This window comes from Hippopotamus amphibius, chromosome 1, assembly GCF_030028045.1.
Source record: "Hippopotamus amphibius kiboko isolate mHipAmp2 chromosome 1, mHipAmp2.hap2, whole genome shotgun sequence".
In the NCBI taxonomy this organism is placed as follows: Eukaryota; Metazoa; Chordata; class Mammalia; order Artiodactyla; family Hippopotamidae; genus Hippopotamus; species Hippopotamus amphibius.
The window spans coordinates 115,728,853-115,750,151 of record NC_080186.1 but is presented as its reverse complement, the minus strand read 5'-3'; the positions used below and the strand labels follow the sequence as shown (position 1 = coordinate 115,750,151).

At 42.7% G+C, this 21,299-nt stretch overlaps 1 protein-coding gene and 1 long non-coding RNA gene across 5 annotated transcripts; one reads left to right on the top strand and one right to left on the bottom strand.

Annotated features, from left to right (window-relative positions):
• The first annotated feature begins 936 nt into the window (after positions 1-936).
• LOC130846131 (uncharacterized) lies at positions 937-9,279 on the top strand. Its single transcript, XR_009051517.1, has 4 exons — positions 937-2,811; positions 3,232-3,583; positions 6,094-6,169; positions 8,816-9,279. It is a non-coding gene; the product is annotated as an uncharacterized LOC130846131 (long non-coding RNA).
• An 8,930-nt stretch (positions 9,280-18,209) lies between these two features.
• Positions 18,210-21,031, bottom strand: IVL (involucrin). 4 transcript variants are annotated; one of them, XM_057724146.1, is made up of 3 exons: positions 20,054-20,201; positions 18,943-19,733; positions 18,210-18,885 (listed from the first exon to the last, which is right to left on the bottom strand). In XM_057724146.1, exons 2-3 carry the CDS (start codon positions 19,708-19,710, stop codon positions 18,532-18,534), a joined length of 1,122 nt encoding a protein of 373 aa, XP_057580129.1. In that variant the 5' UTR covers positions 19,711-19,733; positions 20,054-20,201; the 3' UTR covers positions 18,210-18,531. The 4 variants fall into 4 exon arrangements, with proteins under 4 accessions (XP_057580129.1, XP_057580104.1, XP_057580119.1 ...); XM_057724121.1 differs by lacking the exon at positions 20,054-20,201 and adding an exon at positions 20,944-21,031 and having other exon boundaries at positions 18,210-19,733; XM_057724136.1 differs by lacking the exon at positions 20,054-20,201 and adding an exon at positions 20,953-20,979 and having other exon boundaries at positions 18,210-19,733.
• Positions 21,032-21,299: the final 268 nt, after the last annotated feature.

The window sequence follows — 21,299 nt, the reverse complement described above, 5'->3', positions numbered from 1 at the left end:
CTGTATGCTAACTCATACATATGGAATCTAAAAAAATGGTACTGATGAACCCAGTGACAGGGCAAGAATAAAAATGCAGACACAGAGAATGGACTTAAGGACACGGGGTTTGGAGGGGGCGAAGGGGAAGCTGGGATGAAGTGAGAGAGTAGCATTGACATATATACACTACCAACTGTAAAACAGATAGCTAGTGGGAAGTTGCTGCATAACATAGTGAGATAAACTTGATAATGGGTGACGACTTAGACAGCTGGGATAGGGAGGATGGGAGGGAGTCGTGGCAGGGAGGGGGTATGGGGATATATGTATAAATACAGCTGATTCACTTTGGTGTACCTCAGAAACTGGCACAAGAGTGTAAAGCAATTATATTCCAATAAAGAGCTTCAAAAATTATATTACATTTCAGATGCAATATAGAATGTTCTAAAATTGGCCTAACATATTTTAGCTACAGATATACGGAAATCTGTAAACACATTACTAATTATCTATGTAAACTGCATCCTCACAATATTAAAGTGTAGGCTGGCTCCTTGGTTTTTAACAGACCTAAAGAGAAATGCATTAAACAATCGGTTTAAAATATAGTTCCATTTGAGACAATAAAGAATCAGGCAAAAGGGCTGGGGTCTGGTGTCTCCACACTTACGGGCCTGAGGCAAGGCAGTGCCACAAAGCATGGAAGAGAAGATCCCGAGAGGCGTCCCAGGAGCCTCAGGTCCCAACACCCTGGCTTCTGTTCTCTGGCTTACTTCCTTCTGCTCTCAGCAGTGAGGCTGGGCCTGCACAGATGAAGGCGGTGGAGGACCCGCTCCCTGCCTCCTCTTCCTTTTCCACGCACACCCTTCAGTGGGGATGATACTGGCAAGTGGGCCTGTGGAACCCAGACAAGCAGATCTCATGTTTGCTTCTAGGTAGAGATATCAGACTTTGTCAAACCAAGGTTCTGAAATTCTGAGTCATACCAAGGTTCTGTGGGGGTGGGTCTCTATATTCTGTGTTATACACACACACACACAAACACACACACCCTCAGCTGGTCCTCACTACTATGCAGGGTACTCTCTCTGTGTGCAACGTCCTTTGATAGGCACTGAAGGAAGTGCATGCAAATAATATGCATTCCCCAGGTGTTTACTGAGCATCGATCATGTAGCTAAGCACAGGGTTGGGTACCAAAAAGAATGGTAGCAGTGTAAAATTTAGGTCTTCAAGATGTTTAGAGTCTAGCTGGAGAAGATAAAATTGAACAAAAGGGGAGCTCAATTTTTATGTGAATATAGAATCCTAGGTTTCCACTGAGAATCAGGCTATGGACAGAGGGAAAAGACTCTCTGAGGAGAGGAGAGAAGAGTAGAACTGTGGTGAGTTGGGGTGAATGGAATAGGGTAGCCAGGGCTGTGCCTGTGCATTCCTTGTCACCACTGTGGGTCCAGAAGGAAGAGCAGCAGGATTACTGCGTAAGGCTGGCCTAGGGCTGAGGAACTCATGGGGGCCAATAAGAAAACCCTACTAGCGATGGAAACCTTGGGGCTGGGGTAGTTCAGACTGTGGTCCGAGGCTGGGGAAAGAGGCAAGTGGTGGAAATTTAGAGGTTACAACAGGGATGTGACTGATGATTCTCAGAGACAGTGGGGCCCAGAGCTGTAGTGGCAAAGAGAGAATGGAAGTACTGTCTGGCATGGAGGTCAAAGCTAACTTGAAAAGCAAGTTAGTGCTCTTGGAAATGATGCTGAGACCACCCCAGAGGGAGCGGTGAAGATGTAGCGAGCAGTCAACTATCTCCATGTTAAATGAGTAGCTTCTGATATTTTGAGTTTCCCACACAGAGTATAAAAAATACACTTGATGTATAAAATTCAAATGGTACTTTCTTCATGAAGCCTTTTTCATCCCCAAGAAATATATCCTCTCTGTCTCAAGAAACAACTCTCTCTCACTTCCATAGGCTTTCCTACATCTACTAGGAAATGTTTTTCTTGGTTCTTGAGATATCTGGGTATATGATTTGTTAAACTTGGTGTCAGACCCTGGAGGACAGAGCCAGAGACATCCTCCCCAAAGACCAGCACAGAGCCAGGCACACAAACAAGATCCCAGTAAATATTCCAGGAATTGAAGTAATGCTTTGTCATGGAGGAGTCCCGTGCTAGAGGCAGTTTTTACTTTTGGGAAGATTAAATAGCAGTCTTAAGGAATAGAGTTTTGCCTACTAGCAAGCTCAAATGAATGTGGACCTAAGTACAATAAATATTTGTGGAATGACTGGTCCAAACAGAAGGTTATGGGAGGCTGAGCTGAGGGATACAGTCATGCAGGTGACAGCTTCTTCGCCCTCTACCCCGAAAGAGATGCGTGAGGGCACGTGTGCCTGCACACACACACCCCAACCCCCCACATGCACACTTGCAAACTTAGATATTTCTGTTTCTCTTCAAGGAGGGGTATAAATAGAATGGTATCTTCGTGATGCAAGCCTCAGATTTGCCTCTCGGCTCCTCCTTTTGTTGTGAGGCTGTTTGGGAATTTGTCCTCATAACCCGTGGGTCTGTGCTGGGGTGTGGTCTTGGATGGACAACAAGGAGTGGCTGTTTGCATGGAAAGTCCACTTCAGGGGTGGTATAGAAATAGAGAACTCACCCAGGCACACCCCAAATTATATTCATCCCACAATTAGTGAGCACCTACTGTGTTCCAGGCACTGAGGATTCAGAGATAAATAAGACATACAAGTAGTTTCTGCTCTGTAAGTCCTCAGATCCTAGAGCAAGTAGCAGACTCTACAGATGACTTCAATAGTATATGGTGAGTGCTTTGGTGGAGTTATTTGGAGGTTGTTGTAGCAGGCAAAGGAGGAAATAACCAGTCAGGAGGCACATCTGAATTCTTCCTAGGAGGTAGACCATGCTCTTTGTTGCCTCTTCAATACACTTATGGCAAGCTGAGGTCAAGGACACCCCCCCTTTTCTCCTAAAGTTCTCCTACTTTGGGAGATAAGTTTACCCATCCCTCTGGCTCAAAGAAATCTTCCTTCTTTACCCCTTCCCTTCTACTCCTACGCAACTCTGCCAGACCATTCCATCACACCACTATTATTCTAAGGATAGTCCAAAAGATCCTGGGGACTGGGCATCTGGAGGGTGAGTTCAGGAGTTGGCTCAAGGCACTGACCAATTTCTAGGTTCGTGGGCTGTAGGATAGCGTCCTGCTCTTGTTACACCTCAGGGTATTTGTGAGGCCTGATCCAGTGGAGAAGAGTGGAAATCACCAAGAACACCCCATGTGTGGAAAACCTGGTCTACAGAGAGACACTGTGTCCACAGCAACAAACACTCACTGAGTGCCTACCAGGCCCTGGCCACCTTCTAGGTAGAGAACACGCAGCACAACGTGACCCACACAGGCTCTTCTCCTTTGGAGCTTACATCTTCACAGGGGATGAGAGGTGACAAGCACGTATACAACCAAGAAACAAGTATTGGGACTGGCCAAAAAGTTCATGTGGGTTTTTCCACGACATCTTAAGGAAAAACCCGAGCAATCTTTTTGGCTAACCTGATAAACAGCGTGATTTCAGGTAAGTCATGGGGGCGATGAAGAAGCTACAACATGGTTATGTTTAACTAGGGTGGGTAGGAAGCCCTTTCTTAGGCAGAGACATTGGAGCTGGGTCTGGAGGACAGCAAGATGGTTACACAAAGGTCTGCAGATACAGGCTGAGCAAGAGCATGTGCAAAGGCCCTGAGATGCAGATGGTCTTAATGTGTTTAGTGAGCATCATGTGACTAGAGCCTGGTGGACCAGGAGTGGGTGAGTTCAGGGAGTCAGGCAGGGACTGAGTTCCACGAGGTGCAGGGGCTGTGGAAGAGTCTGGGCTCGTAGTAACTTGATCTAAGTTTTGCTTGAGGAAGCTTGCCCTGACTGCTCTTAGAAGGTGGGTTGAGCCAAGGCACAAGTCGAGGCTCCTATCTTCTCCCTTATCTTGGATCCTAATTAAAACCTGGAGAGCATACTTCTATTCTAAATTTTTACTTGAAATTTAGTCAGGAAGAAACCAACCTTTAGCAAGATGGCAATAATACAATTACTAATGCCAAGTGTAGGTCCCTTTGCATTGTATTGTATGTCATGGCTTTTTGGGAAAAGTATCCTATTTTAAAAGTGTGTTCTTTGTCCATCTGAGTACATGTGACCTTGGTAAACCACACACTGTCATTTGAGGTCCAGAGGAGAGGGTCACCGTATGAAGTGGCCTCTTGCAGAAGGAGTCCTCGCCTACTCTCCTTCTCCCAGGTGGAACTGCCATCTCAGACTAGCTCTACCGTACTTGTTAACTTGGCCTTCACCTGGTCCTCCCACCTGTACCCCTCAGAGTGCCTAGCTGCTCTGGGGCATCCCTGATGATCAGTAAGAGTCACACAGAGGTGGCAGGTTCTGTCTTTCCACATGGGTTGGAAACCACACCTCTTGTTTCATTTTCAGCTGCCTTGTGACTATAGCAGGGAACTTAAGAACACAGTGGGAAGAACACAGAATATAGCATCAAGGCCAGCTGCTGTTTCCAATTTTTCCCTCTGCTTCCCACGCTGCAGCCAACCTGAACCACTCATTCCATGCACAGGCTATGCCTTCATTCAGGTTGTTCCCTCTGGGACCCTGCTCCATCCCCTTTTGGGATCCCTTCCTTAGTGCCCATTCTTCAAAGCCCAGCTCATATATCATCTCCAGAAAGGCGCTCCAACAGTCCACCAACCCTTGTGAGATCTCCCATCGCTGAGTCTCCAAAGCATTATATGGTCTTTGGATTCAGATATACCCGAGTTTGAATCTCAGTGACTAGCTGTGACCTTGGGTGCAAGACTTCTCCTCTCTGAACTTCAGTCTCTTTGACTCTAAGGCAAGGAGGATGGGCATGCCTACATCATGGTGTTGTTGTGCCAGGGAGATGAGATCATGCACGTAAATAAAGTTTTTGACGCTGTGACTGATGTATGGCCAGTGCTAAATAAATGGCAGCGGTTAATGTCAGTAGAGTCATCTGTGCGTTCGTTTTATGCCCCTGCTCACTCTGAATCCTTCAGGGCATGAACTGCCCTTATCATCACCATTTCTTTGGAGGTGTCATACATGGATATCCAAGTTTTGCTTTTCGGACCTTCCTTGGGTGGAGCCCTTCTCTTCCAATGTTGCTCTTCTGAATCACGACACTAGAGGGCGGTAAGAGACCACAGACGCTTTGGAAGACAGGCAGGCCACCTTGAATGCCCTTCCTCTTGGCCAGCCTGTACCAGTGATGGACCACCCACTGTAGTTTCTTCTCGCTTGGATTGTATTCTTATTCCTTTGTGCTAGGAAAATTCCAAAAGCACATAAGCCAAAGAGCCAATCGTTGCAGTATTTTGGGGAATACTTCCTCACTCCCCAAGTTTGCTAGAGCTGATTGGTTAATCAAAATCAGCCAGGATTTCTTGGTACTTATGTTTCCTTTACTATGTTTCATGTTTTAAGGATTAAATGGCTTCAAGAATGCAAAATACTTTGAACATTGTCTGGCACATAAGAAAGAAATCAAGCCTATTTTAATGGGCCAATTAGGGAAGTGAATAGAAGGCAGCAAGGAAAGCAGAGGGAGCTTCTGAAATCCCAAACGTGCAGTGTTCCATTTGCTGAGCTCTGGCTGTGTGCTAGACCCAGTGCCAAGTATGTTCCAAACATTATTTCATAAACAAACTGATGTTGAAAGATCAGTATTCCTGTGTGCATTTTAACTATTGTCATAGACTGAATGCTTGTGTGTCCCCCAAATTCTTATGTTGTGATCCTGACCCCCAGTGTGATGGAGTTGGGTTGTGGGGGCCTCTTTGGGAGGCAATTAGGTTATAAGGGTAGGATTATTGTCCTTATAAAAGAGATCTCCCTTCCCCCTTTCTCTGTGTGAGGACACAGTGAGAAGACGGCAGTCTATGAACCAGGAAGTAGGTTTTACTAGACACCAAACCTGCCAGCATTTTGATCTTGGACTTCCCATCCTCCAGACCTGTGAGAAATAAACATGTAAGCCACCCAGTCTATGGTTTTTTGTTATAGAAGCCTGATTGGATTAAGACAACCATGAAAAGACAGATCAAAGATATTATGTAACTCACCTATGATCACACAGGAGGTAAGTAGTGTAGCTGGGTTCAGTTCCAGCTGTGTCTAACTCTAGCATACATCTTTCCAACCTCCACAATGGTGCCTTTACCTGGTCGGGTTGTTTTATTTGTTTAATAATAATAATTATTATCATTACCTAGTAGATTGGCCCAATTGTTTATCTCTGAGGGGTAAAAGCCAAGGTTGGCTTTCCTGTCTGAGATACTGTGGCATTACAGTAACTTCTACTACTGGACATGACATTCTGGAGGAAATTAGAAAATACTTAAAACTAAACAGTAACACTATTTATAATAGCCAGGACATGGACGCAACCTAAATGCCCATCAACAGATGAATGGATAAAGAAGATGTGGCACATATGTACAATGGAATATTACTCAGCCATAAAAAAGGAATGAAATTGAGTTATTTGTAATGAGGTGGATAGACCTAGAGACTGTCATATAGAGTGAAGGAAGCCAGAAAGAGAAAAACAAATACTGTATGCTAACTCATACATATGGAATCTAAAAAAATGGTACTGATGAACCCAGGACAGGGCAAGAATAAAGATGCAGATGCCGAGTACAGACTTGAGGACACGGGGTTTGGAGGGGGTGAAGAGGAAGCTGGGACGAAGTGAGAGAGTAGCATTGACATATATACACTACCAAATGTAAAATATAGAGAGCTAGTAGGAAGTTGCTGCATAACATAGTGAGATAAACTCGATGATGGGTGATGACTTAGAGGGCAAGGATAGGGAGGGTGGGAGGGAGTCCCTGGAGGGAGGGGATATGGGGATATATGTATAAATACAGCTGATTCACTTTGGTGTACCTCAGAAACTGGCACAAGAGTGTAAAGCAATTATATTCCAATAAGGAGCTTAAAAAAAAAAAAAAACCTAAACAGTAACATAAACATTGCATACAAAAACTCATGGGACATACAGGGAAAGCAACAAAATGAAAGAGGATTCAAGATTTTAAAGGTTTTATAGGAATGTAAAAGGCTGGAAATTAATGATCTAAAATTCTATCATGAGAAATTAGAATTAAAAAATAAGCAGTTGCCAAAATAATGTAGATGTAAGAACATACTAAATATAAAATCAGAAATTAATGAAATAAAAACCAAAGATACAGCAGAGGGTAATCAACAGAGGCAAATGGATTCTTTGAAAAGATGAAAAAAATAGTTAAGACTGATAATATTTACCAGTGTGAAAAAGATAAAAAATTAATACCGGGAATTTAAAAAGGGGAATCATGACTGTAGTCAGAGCAGAAACTACAAAGAGAAAAAAATTTATAACAAATTGAACTTTAAATGAAAAAGAGAAATTACTAGGAAAATAATTCAATCGCTGTCAAACTTTACTATATATATATATTTTTTTTTTTTTTTAGTAAGGGGAGACTTTATATAAAGTGATTATTGTGGTGGGGGTGGAGAGAGGTGGGTTGCAGTAGGGAGACTGCTCTGACCACAAGGTCCCCTAGTGTCTCCTGTCAGACTTTTTAGATGCTTACAGTCTGACATTTTCTGTGTGCCACCTCCCATTTTCCCAACCCCCTTTTTGCCTAGGGGTGTGTAGCTGTCCCAACCACATATGCTCAGCGGTGGTCTGACAGCACTTCGCTTCAGCCACACCCGGGATCTCTTCCTTCTGTCCCAGGGTGTTGTGGCGGGAGTCTGCCCCATCATGTGTGTGCAAGCACAGTGTGGAAACCTGAGGGGGTTAGTACCCCCTATGGAAACTGCTGATTAGAAGACCAGAGTCCATGAGAGATAACATCCTTTCCTATCTCAGGTGGACAATTCTGACCCAGTTCTATACAGCCCCTAGAAGCTCCCAAGTGGAATTTAGCTCCAGGTGCCCACAGTAAGCCCCAGCTCCACCACATACCCCTGGACTGATTTTCTTTCCCATCTTGTTTTACTCTTCCTCATGCCCCTGACTTGCTACCTGGGGTCACTTATCAAGAAAACTACCTGTCTCATACTATGTTTCTTTGGGGGAATCAAGTGAAGACATCTCTGTGAAATATTTCAAAAGTTCTCCTCTGCTCCTTACATTTTAAGTTAAAATCTAAGTTTTTAATTCTACCTTTAGTTACAAAGTTACAATTTCTATACTTTATATATTAGCATTGTTCAATGTATGTTTCACTATTTTATGAGAAATTTTAAACCTATATAAAAGTGGATAGAATAGTAAAAAGTATGCCATGTATCTCACCCACTTTAATAATTATCAAATTACAGCCAATTTCGTTTCATTTATGTGCCCACTCCCTGGCCCCCTTCAGTATTTTTTTAAGCAAATTCCAGACTCATGTCACTTTATCTATAGGTATCTCCAAATTAAGGACTCTTTTTTCCCTCAGCTGTTATAGTAAATATTATCACACCTTAAAAATGCCAAAATCCTTTTTTATTATGCAATGTCCACTCAGTGTTCACATTTCCAACTATCTCATAAAAGTCATTATTTGTCCAACGATTTATTTGAATTGAGATCAAAACAAGGTAGGTACATTGTTATTGGTTAATCTATCTCTTAAGTTTATTTTCATGTATAGAATCCCAGTCCTTTTTTTTTTTTTTTTTTTTTTTTGTCTTCTTGGGAGTTTTAATGGAAGAAAGCGTGTTTTCTGTCATGCAGAGTGTTTCACGTCTGGATTTCGCTGACCACATCATCATGGAGTCAGTCGACACCACGTGGACGCTGATATGATTCTGCCTCCGTTGGTCACACGGTGATGCTTCTTCAGATGCCTGCCCTCGGGCAACCGAATTTGCTCTGTCCTCACAGGCAGAAAAGCCTGAGGTACCTGGCATCGTATGTCTCCCTGGACTGGGCCTCAGCCAGTGACGTACAGGCACAGGAGCACAACAGCCCAACTCTCTCGCTTCTGCAACAGCAGCTCTGAGGCTTGTTCTACACTCTAGAGTTCCCTGCAGGGGCAGGTTGATGCTCCACTCCCCGCCCCACGCCACCCCCTCAACCCCACCCATCTTTGTCTGAAACGACACCTGCATGACTCCGTCTCCTTCACAGTCCTGCTTCTCCTACTCCCTTACTAGTTTCCCCTGGAAGCGCAATCTTAATAAATTACTTGCAAACAAATCCTCATCTCAGGGAGTGAGGTGATACCAGCCGTGGTTCCAGGAAGCTGATTCCAGGGGTGAAATTTTAGAGTTGGCTTGCTTGCTGGCTAGAAGGAAACAAAACCCCCTTCACTGGTTTTGGGAGCCCTTGGCGTGTTGCACTACCTTTTATGGTGCATTGGAGCAAGATTCAATGGAAGGTGATACACTGGCTTGTGCAATATCTTTGACATTTGAGATAAATGGAGGAAAAAAAAAAAGACAAACTCAGGTCATCCACTCATCATCTTAAGACATGATGTGACAGTCAGAAGGTGTCCATAGTAGCATCTGAAGAGATCTTCATCACCTGCAAAGGGCAGATGGTCCTAAACAGCAAGCCTAGGACCTAACAGTAACCTTTATAGAAAGCCGAATTTGCAGCATCTACATTTTTCTTATACCAAGGGAAGTCCCCTAATAGGCAAAGAATGGAACCTTAACTTGGGTTTGGGAACACATTCATGGCTGTGCTTGACAACACTGAACTCCAGATCCTCTGAATCTTCTCAGCTTGGAAAAGCAGGCCACTCTCCTTGGATAGAACACATCAGTCCCCACATTCCCATTGGCTGAAGATACGAAGAGGATTCACCTGAAGCAGATGCTTCAGACATTATCATATAACTTAAGATCTCCCCCATCTCCTCTCCTGGTGATGGTTCAAGTCTCAGCAAAGCTAAGTGAGTTAGTGCTGGTCCTGCTAAGGGAGGAAGGAATTATTCACTGATGGATCTGCAGGAAATATGTACCAGCACGTGGGAGAACTTAACAGATGTCATGATTGTCTACACAGAAAATCCCAAAGAATCAACAATAAATTTTCTGGAACTAACAGTGTTATAGCAAGATCACAAGGTACAAGGTTAATATACAAAAGTCAACTGTTTTCCTATATCCCAGCAATGAATACATGGAATTTAATATTAAAATCATAGTGTCACTTACCAAAAAAAAAATACTTACTTAAAAATCTAATAAAGTATGTACAGGAATTGTATGTGAAAACTACAACAGTCTGAAAAAAGAGATCAAAGATCTAAACAAATGGAAGGATATTCCATGTTCATGGATTCAAAGACAATATTGTTAAGATGTGAATTCTTCCCAAATTGATCTACAGATTCAATGTAATCCAAAACAAAGTCCTAGCATGCTGTTTTGTGAATATCAACAGATTGATTCTAAAATTTGTATGAGAAGGTGGAAGACTCAAATTAGCCAACACAAGACTAAAGAAGAAAACAAAGTTAGAAGACTGACGTTACCTAGTTTTAAGCCTTATTATAAAGCATGGCAATCAAAACAGCATGATATTGGTAAAAGAATAGAGCTATCGTTTAATGTAACTGAATAGAGAAGCAAAAATAGACCTACACAAGCAGAGTCAACTGATCTTTGACAAAGGAGCAAAAGTATTTCAGTGGAGAAAGATAGTGTTTTCAACAAGTCATGTTGGAATAGTTGGACATTCATCTACAAAAAAAAAAAAAAGAAAAGAAAAGAATTGAGACCCAGACCTGGTACCGTTCGTAAAAATTAACTTAAAAATTGATTGTGGACCTAAATGTAAAATGTAAAACTATAAAATTTCTATAGGGTAACCTAGGAGAAAATCCAAGTGACCTTGGGATTGTTGATGAATTTTTAGATGCGACACCAAACCACAATTCCCAAAAGAAAACATTAAGAAGTTGGACTTTATTAAAATTTAAACCTTGTGCTCTGTGAAAGACACTATTAATCCACAGACTGTGAAAATATATTTGCAATTCTGATCAACCCAATACATACAAAGAATTTTTAAAAAACTCAACAATAAGAAAATGATCAAAGTAGTTTAAAAATGAGCAAAAGATCAGAGCACCTCACCAAAGAAGATAGAAGATGACAAATAAATACAATGAAAGTATGCTCAACATCATTCTTCATTAGAGAATTGCAAATTAAAACAATAAGATACCTCTACACACCTATCAGAATGGCTAAAATCCAAAAAGTTTTCAACATCAAATGCTGATAAGAATGTCAGGCAGCAGAAACACTCATTCGTTGCTGGTGGCAAGACAAAATACTACAGACACTTTGGAAGAAGAATACCTGTTTCTGACAAAGCTAAACATAGTCTTACCACACGCTCCAGCAACTGTGCTCATAGGGGTTTACCTAACTGATTTAAAAACCTAAGTCCACAAAAAACCTATGCACAAAGTTTTACAGAAGGTTTGTTCATAATCACCCCAAAATGGAAGCAACCAAGATGTCTTTCGATGGGTGAGTGGATAAACAAATTGTGGTACGTCCATACAATAGAATATTAGTGACAAAGAGAAATAAGCTATCAAACCATAAAAAGATGTGGGTGAACCTTAAATGCCTGTTTCTAAGTCAAAGAAGCCAGTCTGGAAAGGCTATATGCTGTATGATTTCAATATGACATTCTAGACAGGCAAAGCTATAGAAATAAAATAAAGATCAGTGGTTCTCAGGAGTTCAGCGAGAGCAAGAAAAGGGTTGAACAGGTGAAGCATAGAGGATTTTTTTTTTAGGGACATGAAACTACGCCATATGATAATGTAGTGGTGGATACATATCATTAAGCATTTGTCAAAACCAATAGAAATTTACAGCACAAAAGTGAAATGTTGTACGCAAAATTTAAAAAAATAGGAAATTGAGGGATCCTGGGAAGGAATACAGACTGTGACAATAGGATCTGTGTTACAAACGTATGAAACTATCTCACTGAGGGGATGAGATAAAAAGACGCTGCCTTAAATAACTTTGGAAACGAAAGAAATCTGTAAGACCAAAGGCAGAGGAACTGCTCTTAAGCACTGTAGTATAGTTGATAAGGATACTGACACTGGACGTACGGGGTTTCAGGTTAACAATTCTGATCCTGCTATAAATGGAAAATGGAAAATGGATGGTGGATGTGAGGTTTCTCACTGTTGGAGTCAGAATTTGCAGATGAGAAAGAGAGAGGGGCTAGAATGATCCACGTGGTAATGGATTACAATTGGAGACCTTAATATGAACTGTGTTTAGCTTAACATTATACAGATAAGGATGGTTAGAGATGCACACATACATGCACATACACATGGGTTAGTATTTCCTCTGGCAGCTAAGAGGGCCCAAAAGAAATAATAAACTAGTAGCATTGAACACACCAAGTATGCAGATCTTGGTTTCTAATACTGTTCTCCAGTAAAATCAGCAAGGGCTCCTTGAAGAAATTGCTGACTCTAGGACTGGGGCAGGAATATTCAAGATGAGCCTGGAGCACCTCAAAGTGCCAGAAAGAATGGAAATTCTCAAAAGACCAACCAAAGGAACAAAGGAAAAAACAAAAAGTAAAATTTAAAGACTCCACATTGATGTTTAATGAAGGACATAGGAGCCAACTGAAAGATCTCCTGATGGTCAATGCTGGAACAATTTGAGCAACAAAATAAAGAAAGTGCCATTCAAGTCCTCTGCCCATTTTAAAATCAGATTATTCATTGTTTGTTTGTTTTGTTTTATTTTTGCTTTTTGCTATTGAGTTGTAAGAGTTCCTTATATACTTTAGATATGAACCCCTTGTCAGATATATTTTGCAAATATTTTTTCCTGCTCTTTAGTTTGCTTTGCATTTCATTGATGATTTCCTTTGCTGTTTAGAAGCTGCTTTATATATATATATATATAAATTTATTTATTTATTTATTGGCTGTGTTGGGTCTCTGTTGCTGCGTGCAGGCTTTCTTTAGTTGTGGTGAGCGGGGCTACTCTTCTTTGTGGTGCGTGGGCTCCTCATTGCTGTGGCTTCTCTTGTTGCGGAGCATGGGCTCTAGGCTCACGGGCTTCAGTAGTTGCAGCACATGGGCTCAATAGTTGTAGCTCACAGGCTCTAGAGCTCAGGCTCAATCATTGTGGTGCACGGGCTTAGTTGCTCTGCGGCATGTGGGATCTTCCTGGGCCAGGGCTGGAACCCGGGTCCCCCACATTGGCAGGCCGATTCTTAACCACTGCGTCACCTAGGAAGTCCCAGAAGCTTCTTAGTTTAATGTATTCCACGTGTTTATTTTTGCTTTTGTGCTCTGTGCCTTTGGTGTCAGATCCACCCTATTATTGCCAAGACTAATGCCCAGGAATTTTCCCCTATATATACTTCTAGAAGTTTTATGGTTTCAGATCTGGCTCCTAAGTCTTCAATCCATTTTAAGTTTTTTTTTTGTGTGTATATCATTCTGAGAGTCTAATTTCATTCTTTTGCATGTGGATATCCATTTTCCCAATACCATTTATTGAAGAGAGTAACCTTCCTCCATTGTTTATTCTTGGTGCCTTTGTCAAAAATTAGTTGACCACATAAGCATGGATTTATTTCTAAGTTCTCTATTCTGTTCCATTGATTTATGTGTCTCTTTTAATGTCAACACCGTACTGTTTCCAATAAGTATGTGAAAAGATTCCCAACATCACTTATCAGTAGGGAAATATGAATCAAACCACAATGAGATATCCTCTCACACCTGTTAGAATGGCTATTATAAAAAAGTCAAAAGCTAACAAGTGTTGGCAAGGATGTGGAGAAAAGAGAACTCTTGTACACTGTTGGTAGGAATGTAAATTGCTACAGTTATTATAGAAAACGATATGAAGTTTCCTCAAAATATTAAAAATAGAACTACCATATGATTCAACAATACCATTTCTGGGTATATACCTAAAGGAAATGAAATTGATATCTTGAAGAGATATCCCATGTTCATTGCAGCATTATTCATGATAGCCAAGATATGGAAACAACAAAATGTCAGTGGATGAATGGATAAAGAAAATGTGGTATATAACATTATATTATATTTCAATGTAATATAGATATAATATTTGATATATTATTTTGCTTTAGAAAGGGAGGGAACCCTGCTATTTGTGGCCAAAAGTAGCTGAACTTATAGCAGAGGGGAGAATAGTGGTTATAAGAAGCAGGGGTGTAAGGGAAGAAGGGAGATTAGAAAAAAAGAAAGAAAGGGGAATGGTGGTTGGTAGGGGCTACGGGGAGAAGGTCATGGGGAATTATTGTTTAATAGGCACAGAGTTACAGTTTTGCCAGATGGATGGTGGTGATGGTTGCACAACAACATGTATGTACTTAATACCTCTGGACTGCACAATGATTAATACAGTAAATGTTAGGTAACGTGTATTTTACCACAATAAAAAAGAAAATAAAGTACTACTGGATCATGACCCAAAGTACAAAATAAATATTCATGAGTACAAGCTGACATAAATAAACGATTAAATATATACGTCCATACATATATACATACATAAAGAGAGGGAAGAGATACATTTCTTGTACAGGAAATTCAAAATAAGTTATGGTAACACTCCATTCTCAGTGATGGGGAGCTTAACTCCCCGCCTCTTAATTGTGGGCTTTGCACAGTGACTTCCTTCCAAAGAACACAGTATAGTAATATGGGATGTTCAAGGGAGGGAAAGGAGAGTAACTTTAGAGTGGCAAAGCCTTATAGACACTACCTCAGCCAGGTGATCAAGGTGATAAATCATGGAAATAGTATGTACTCTACCTAATGTGATGGAAAAGGCACTTTACTTCTGTGGTCTTCCTCTTAAAAACCCATTATCCCAGTCTGATAAATCACAGCAAGATCTTTTTTGATCCACCCCCCCAGAATAATGGAAATAAAAACAAAAATAAATAAGTGGGACCTAAGGAAACTTCAAAGCTTCTGCACAGCAAAGGAAACTATAAGCAAGACGAAAAGACAACCCTCAGAATGGGAGAAAATATTTCAAACGAATCAACAGACAAAGGATTAATCTCCAAAATACATAAACAGTTCATGCAACTCAGTATCAAAAAAACAAACAAACCAATCAACAAATGGGCAGAAAACCTAAATAGGCGTTTCTCCAAAGAAGACATACGGATGGCCAAGAGGCACATGAAAAGCTGCTCAACATCACTAATTCTTAGAGAAATGCAAATCAAAACTACAATGAGGTATCATCTCACACCAGTTAGAGTGGGCATCATCAGAAAATCTACAAACAATAAATGCTGGAGAGGATGTGGAGAAAAGGGAGTGCTCTTGCACTGTTGGTGGGAATGTAAATTGATACAGCCACTGTGGAGAACAGTATGGAGTTTCCTTGAAAAACTAAAAATAGAATTACCATATAACCCAGTAATCCTACTACTGGGCATATACCCAGAGAACACCATAATTCAAAAAGATACATGTACCGCAATGTTCATTGCAGCACTATTTACAATATCCAGGTCATGGAAGCAAACTAAATGTCCATCAACAGATGAATGGATAAAGAAGATGTGGTACATGTATACAATGGAATATTACTCAGCCATAGAAAGGAGCTAAAAAGGGACATTTGTAGAGACATGGATGGACCTAGAGACTGTCATACAGCGTGAAGTAAGTCAGAAAGAGAAAAACAATTATCATATAGTAATGCATATATGCAGAATCTAGAAAAATTGTACAAAACAACTGGTTTGCAAGGCAGAAATAGAGACACAGATGTAGAGAACAACATATGGACACCAAGTGGGGAAAACGGGGGCAGGGGGAGAGTTGGGGCGGGATGAATTGGGAGATTGGGATTGCCATATATATATTACAAATAAGAAAAAAAAATCAAATTGTACACTTTAAATACATGCAGTTTTTTGAATGTCAATTATTTCTCAATAAAAGTTCTAAAAAATACCCCCCATTACTCCAGTCTAATCACAAAGAAAACATCAGACAAACCCAAACTGAGGCATACTCTATAGGATACCTGGCCAGTACCCCTCAACACTGTCAAGGTCATCCAAAAACAAGGAAAGTCTGAGAAGCTGTCACAGTCAAGAGGCACCTAAGGAGACAAGACAACTAAATGTAGTGTGATATTCTAGATAGGATCCTGGAACAGAAAAAGACGTTAGGTAAAAACTAAGGTAATTGGAATAAATGGTGAACTTCAGTTAGTAATAATGTACCAATACTGTTTTGTTAACTATTATAATAAATGTGCCACACTAATGTAAGAGGATAATAATAAGGGAAACTGGGTGTGAAGTGTGTGGTTACTCCCTGTACCATCTTCCTGACTTTTTTATAAATTGAAAACTGTTCTAAAAAATGGTCAGTTAATATGGGGATATGTGTATAAAAACAGATGATTGAACTTGGTGTACACCCCAAAAAATAATAAATAAATTAAAAAATAAATAAATAAATAAAAGACGAACTCTGAAAAAAAAAAAAAGGTCAGTTATACATACCACTATATATAAAATAGATAAAGAAGGATTTACTGCATAGTACATGGAACTATATTCAATATTTTTTCGTAACCTACAATGAAAAAGAATCTGAAGCTGTACAGCTGAAACTAACACAATATTGTAAGTCAACTATAGTTAAATAAACAGCTATAGTTAAGTAAACAAATTTTAAAAAGAAAATAAAAAAATAAGATCTATTAAAAAATCAAAACCTAAGGCTTCAAAAAATTTGCACATATTCTGGGTGTTTCTGATTACTTCTCCCTGAGCTCCCAATTTTCCCACCCAACTCTACAAGGACTTCCTTTTAACTCCTGTCTTGTTGGGAGGACTTGAGCCTACATTCTCATCCTCTAAATAATGAGAGCCAGTGATAAGTGTTAACTCAAGGAGTGAAGTGGTTAGATCAGAATTTTAAGTAGAACACCCTGTCCTCTGTGTGATGGGTGAATTGCAGGGTGTGTGGAGACAGGGAGCAAAAGAGAACAGCTTGAGGGCCATTGCAGTAGTTCAGGTGAGAAAAGATCTTGGTCAAAGCTTGGGAGGTGTGGGTAGGGATAGCAAGGGCTTAATCTCCCGGTGGGGGGTAGGGAAGAGGAGGAAAGGAGTGGAGAACAGTGTGGTGTCTCTAGCTTCTGTGAATGCATAAATGGCATCATTACCCCAGAGACAGAATTTCTAAAGAAAAATGACAATGGGCATTGCTGGAGTTGGGTGAGGAGTAAGGGATGCTGTGTCCTTCAGATCTATTGAGTATGGGTGCCTATGGTAGTCTCAAAAGAGATGTCCCTGACATATGCTCATGGCTGTGATGAAATAGCCTTGGGTAACTTGAGACAAGCTGCCTGAGATGATGTGGTTAAATAGAGTCAGGTGATTCTCAGGAAGGGGAAAGCCCTCATGTCCTGATGTGATTGATGGCAGTAAAGGCTACAGAAATGTCAGGGAGTGTAATCCCTGCAGTGACCTTGGATCTGTATTTCTCCAGGCTATTCAGCATTTTTTGCTTCCATGATTCCAGCTGGCCCAACCTTTACTTCCTTTAGTGACAACTGTCACTTTCTCCATCAGAGACCAGTCCCAGGAGTCTCTCCTGTCCCCATCTTGCCCATTTCTGCTTCTTTGCTTTCCTAAAGTCTTCCTTAACCATGGAGGTGGTTGGTAAGACTCTTGGAAACCATGAGGACATTCTATGGAGAGAAAACCTGGACAGGGACCAGAACCCACTGGAGACCCCACTCCCTCCCCGTGTCTTTGGCCATGGGCTAGGATTGGGCTTGGTGGGTATAAGGTAAGGCAGTGCTGAGCTGAGATGAATAGATCCTCTTCCCCCAACCAGAATAACCTATCCCCTCTTCACGTCTGCCAAGTGCTACTTTCAGGTACACGAGTGAAGTTGTTTTGGTGTTATTTTGATTTCATGTTTAGAAGCTGTTGAATGTATTGAGTGGTGTAGGGAACAGAATTAAAGAGGGGTCAAAATGTATGCCCTCTTTTGGAAATTGGCCAAGAGAATCATTTACAACCACTAACTCCCACACAGGTTTTTATATGGTGACAGAGGGTAAAAAATCAAAGAGAATACAGGATCCCAGGCCTTCCAGGATTTATTCTGTATTACTATACACACTCACAGATTCAGCTATAATAGTGGGGATGCAGTCAGAGTTGCTGTAGTCACTGTCTCCTCAGGCAGAGGCTCTGGACACCTGAGGTTGGGATTGGGCTTATCAGGGATCGGTACTGGGCAATAACTTACCCCACCCCCATCAAAGAGACATGCAGAGGGACAGGGTCAGGCAGGTTCACAGATGAGGCGGGCCATGCAGGCTGGGGACTGGAGGTAAGCCAGGCCACTGGCTCTTTCTTCACTTGTGTGGGATTTCCAGGGGCCTCTGGGACACTGGGGATGGTTACTTATGTTTGGGGGGCACTACACCTCCTGCTTCTTCAGGGGGCAAGACTTCTCCCTTTAGTGGCTGGACTGGGTGGGTCTCTTGGACCTGGCCGGGAGCTGGAACAAACACAGACTGTTTCAGCTGCCCCTCCTGCTGTTCCAGCAGCTGCTCCCCTTTCTTTTCCAGTTGCTCATCTCTCTTTGCTAGCTCTTGATCCAGTTGCTGGCCCAAGACCTTATTCTCCTGTTCCAGCTGTCCCTTTAGCTGCTGTACTTGCTGCTCCTGTGGCTCCTGCTGCTGCTGTTTCACATGCTGTTCTTGCTCCTGTGATTTTTGCTGCTGCTGCTGTTCCACATGCAGTTCCTGAACCTGTGACTCTTGCTGCTGCTTCTGTTCCACATGCTGTTCCACGTGAAGTTCCTGCACCTGTGACTCTTGCTGCTGCTGCTGTTCCACATGTTGTTCTTGCTTCTGTGATTTTTGCTGCTGCTGTTGTTCCACATGCTGTTCTTGCTCCTGTGATTTTTGCTGCTGCTGCTGTTCCACATGCAGTTCCTGCACCTGTGACTCTTGCTGCTGCTGCTGCTCCTGTTTCACATGCTGTTCTTGCTCCTGTGACTCTTGCTGCTGCTGTTCCACATGCTGTTCCATGCGAAGTTCCTGCACCTGTGACTCTTGCTGCTGCTGCTGCTGTTCCACATGCTGTTCTTGCTCCTGTGATTTTTGCTGCTGCTGCTGTTCCACATGCAGTTCCTGCACCTGTGACTCTTGCTGCTGTTGCTTCTGTTCCACATGCTGTTCTTGCTCCTGTGATTTTTGCTGCTGCTGCTGTTCCACATGCAGTTCCTGCACCTGTGACTCTTGCTGCTGCTGCTGCTGCTGTTTCACATGCTGTTCTTGCTCCTGTGACTCTTGCTGCTGCTGTTCCACATGCTGTTCCTGCTTCTGTGGCTCCTGTTGCTGTGGCTCACATTCTTGCTTGGGCACCTCTTTCACAAGAGTTGTGTGTTTCTCCTCGAGCTCCACAGGGCCCTTCCCTAGGAGCTCCAAGGATGTCTTCTGGCATAGGGCAGGCAGCGGAGTTGGCTGCTTCACTTGCTCCTGATGACTATTGGTGGGAGGAGAAACAGGCTTGAGGGGCTCCTGACTGAGGGCAGGAGGCAGGGTCACTGGCACAGTGTGTTGCTGGGACATCTTGGAAGCTGCTTTAGGTCAACCTGAAAAACATGAGGGGTTAGAGGGATTACTGAAAGCAAGGAAGTAGATGAACCACTAGAAATCTGCAGCAGTGCCTGATTTCTCAGCATCCCCTCTTCCCTTAGGTGGGGGCACTCTCCCACCCACACTGGGCTGTTATTCCCCAGAAGTAGCAGTGTGAGGGGTATGAATGGAGAGGAGCAGGGAAAGGCCCTCCTGGGAGCCTCTTATTCCCAAGAGCCAACAAAGAGGACTATCTCCAGAGCTGCTCTGCAAAGGTGGGCCAGGTACCACTTCACCTCCTGCTCTTGCCTATCCTTGTCTCTCCCTTGTTTCTGACCTTCATGCCAAAGAGGAGAGATGAGCTCTGGGATTATGACAGGAAGAGGGATGATGTCAGGAAAAGAAAGGTCTCCTGGAGGACTCCTGAGTCCTGGAAAATCAGTAGCCCATCCCGAGAGGATCTGAGAGGTGATGGTGCACGTCCTGGACTAGAGTCACATGACATGATCTCCCAGTGAAATGCTGTGTGGTTCTGGGCAAATCATTTAGTCCCTCTGGACCTCAGGTTTCTTCTCTGTAAAATGAACAGATTGGCCTATTCAACTCCAGTGCTGCTTTCTCTCCTGCCCTTCTGAGCTTTAGCTGGGGATGGTGGGAGGGGGCTGGAAGGCTGCTGAGAGTTGGAGCTGGTTCTTTCAAGTCTCCTACTTCTAAGCTGTGTTTCCCTGCCCCGCTCTACCTGGGTTCTCCAAATGGAAAGTGTTTCCCATTCTGCATTTCTCCCTTTTGTAGCACAGCCAAGAGTCACAAGCATGTCCCTGGACCCCTTGCCCCCATAAAGAAGGCAAAATCTCAGTCAGCCCAAATCGAGCAGTTTTAAGAGAGAAACTGGCCATATTCCCCCTTCATCCTCATCTTACTCCTCTCTCTGTCTCTCTGTGTCTTTCTGTCTCTCTCTCTCTCTCTCTCTCTCTCTCTCTCTCTCTCTCTCTCAGATATGGTACCAAGAAAATACAGGGCACGAGGAGATTGCTGTCTGTTTTGTGTTTCCATGCCACAGCACCTAGCGCCCGGCACAGTGACCTGAGCCCTCCTGGAAGGACGGTAGTGCGGTTGACTCCAGCACACACGTGATACCTGCACCCACCCTGGCTGGCCACCCCCAGCCATGCTCTGGCCTGTGGGAGTCCCCTGGTCCCAACCCTGGTTCTGAAGGCTAACACTTACCAGACTCACAGTGGGGACAGCTGGAGAGGCTTCTAGCGGAGTGCTGAGCGAAGCAGGGCCTGGGTGTCCTTTATACGGTTCCCCAGCCTGGCCTCCTTCCCAAGGTAAAGGAGATGGACTGGTTTCACCACTCCAGTTGGTCAACTTCCTCTAGCCCCTTCCTGACTCATCACAGGCACCTTAAGCAAAAAACCCCTAAGGGCCCCTTTTTGCAGAGACACACAGCTCCTGCCTGGCCAGCGGCCTTGGGGGGAGCTCAGTCACTCCCATGATACTTGTGACCTGGGCGCAGGGTGGTGAGGGAGGCATCTTGGGAAACTGGTCCCTTTTTCCTCTTGTTTTGTGACCTCAGCCAA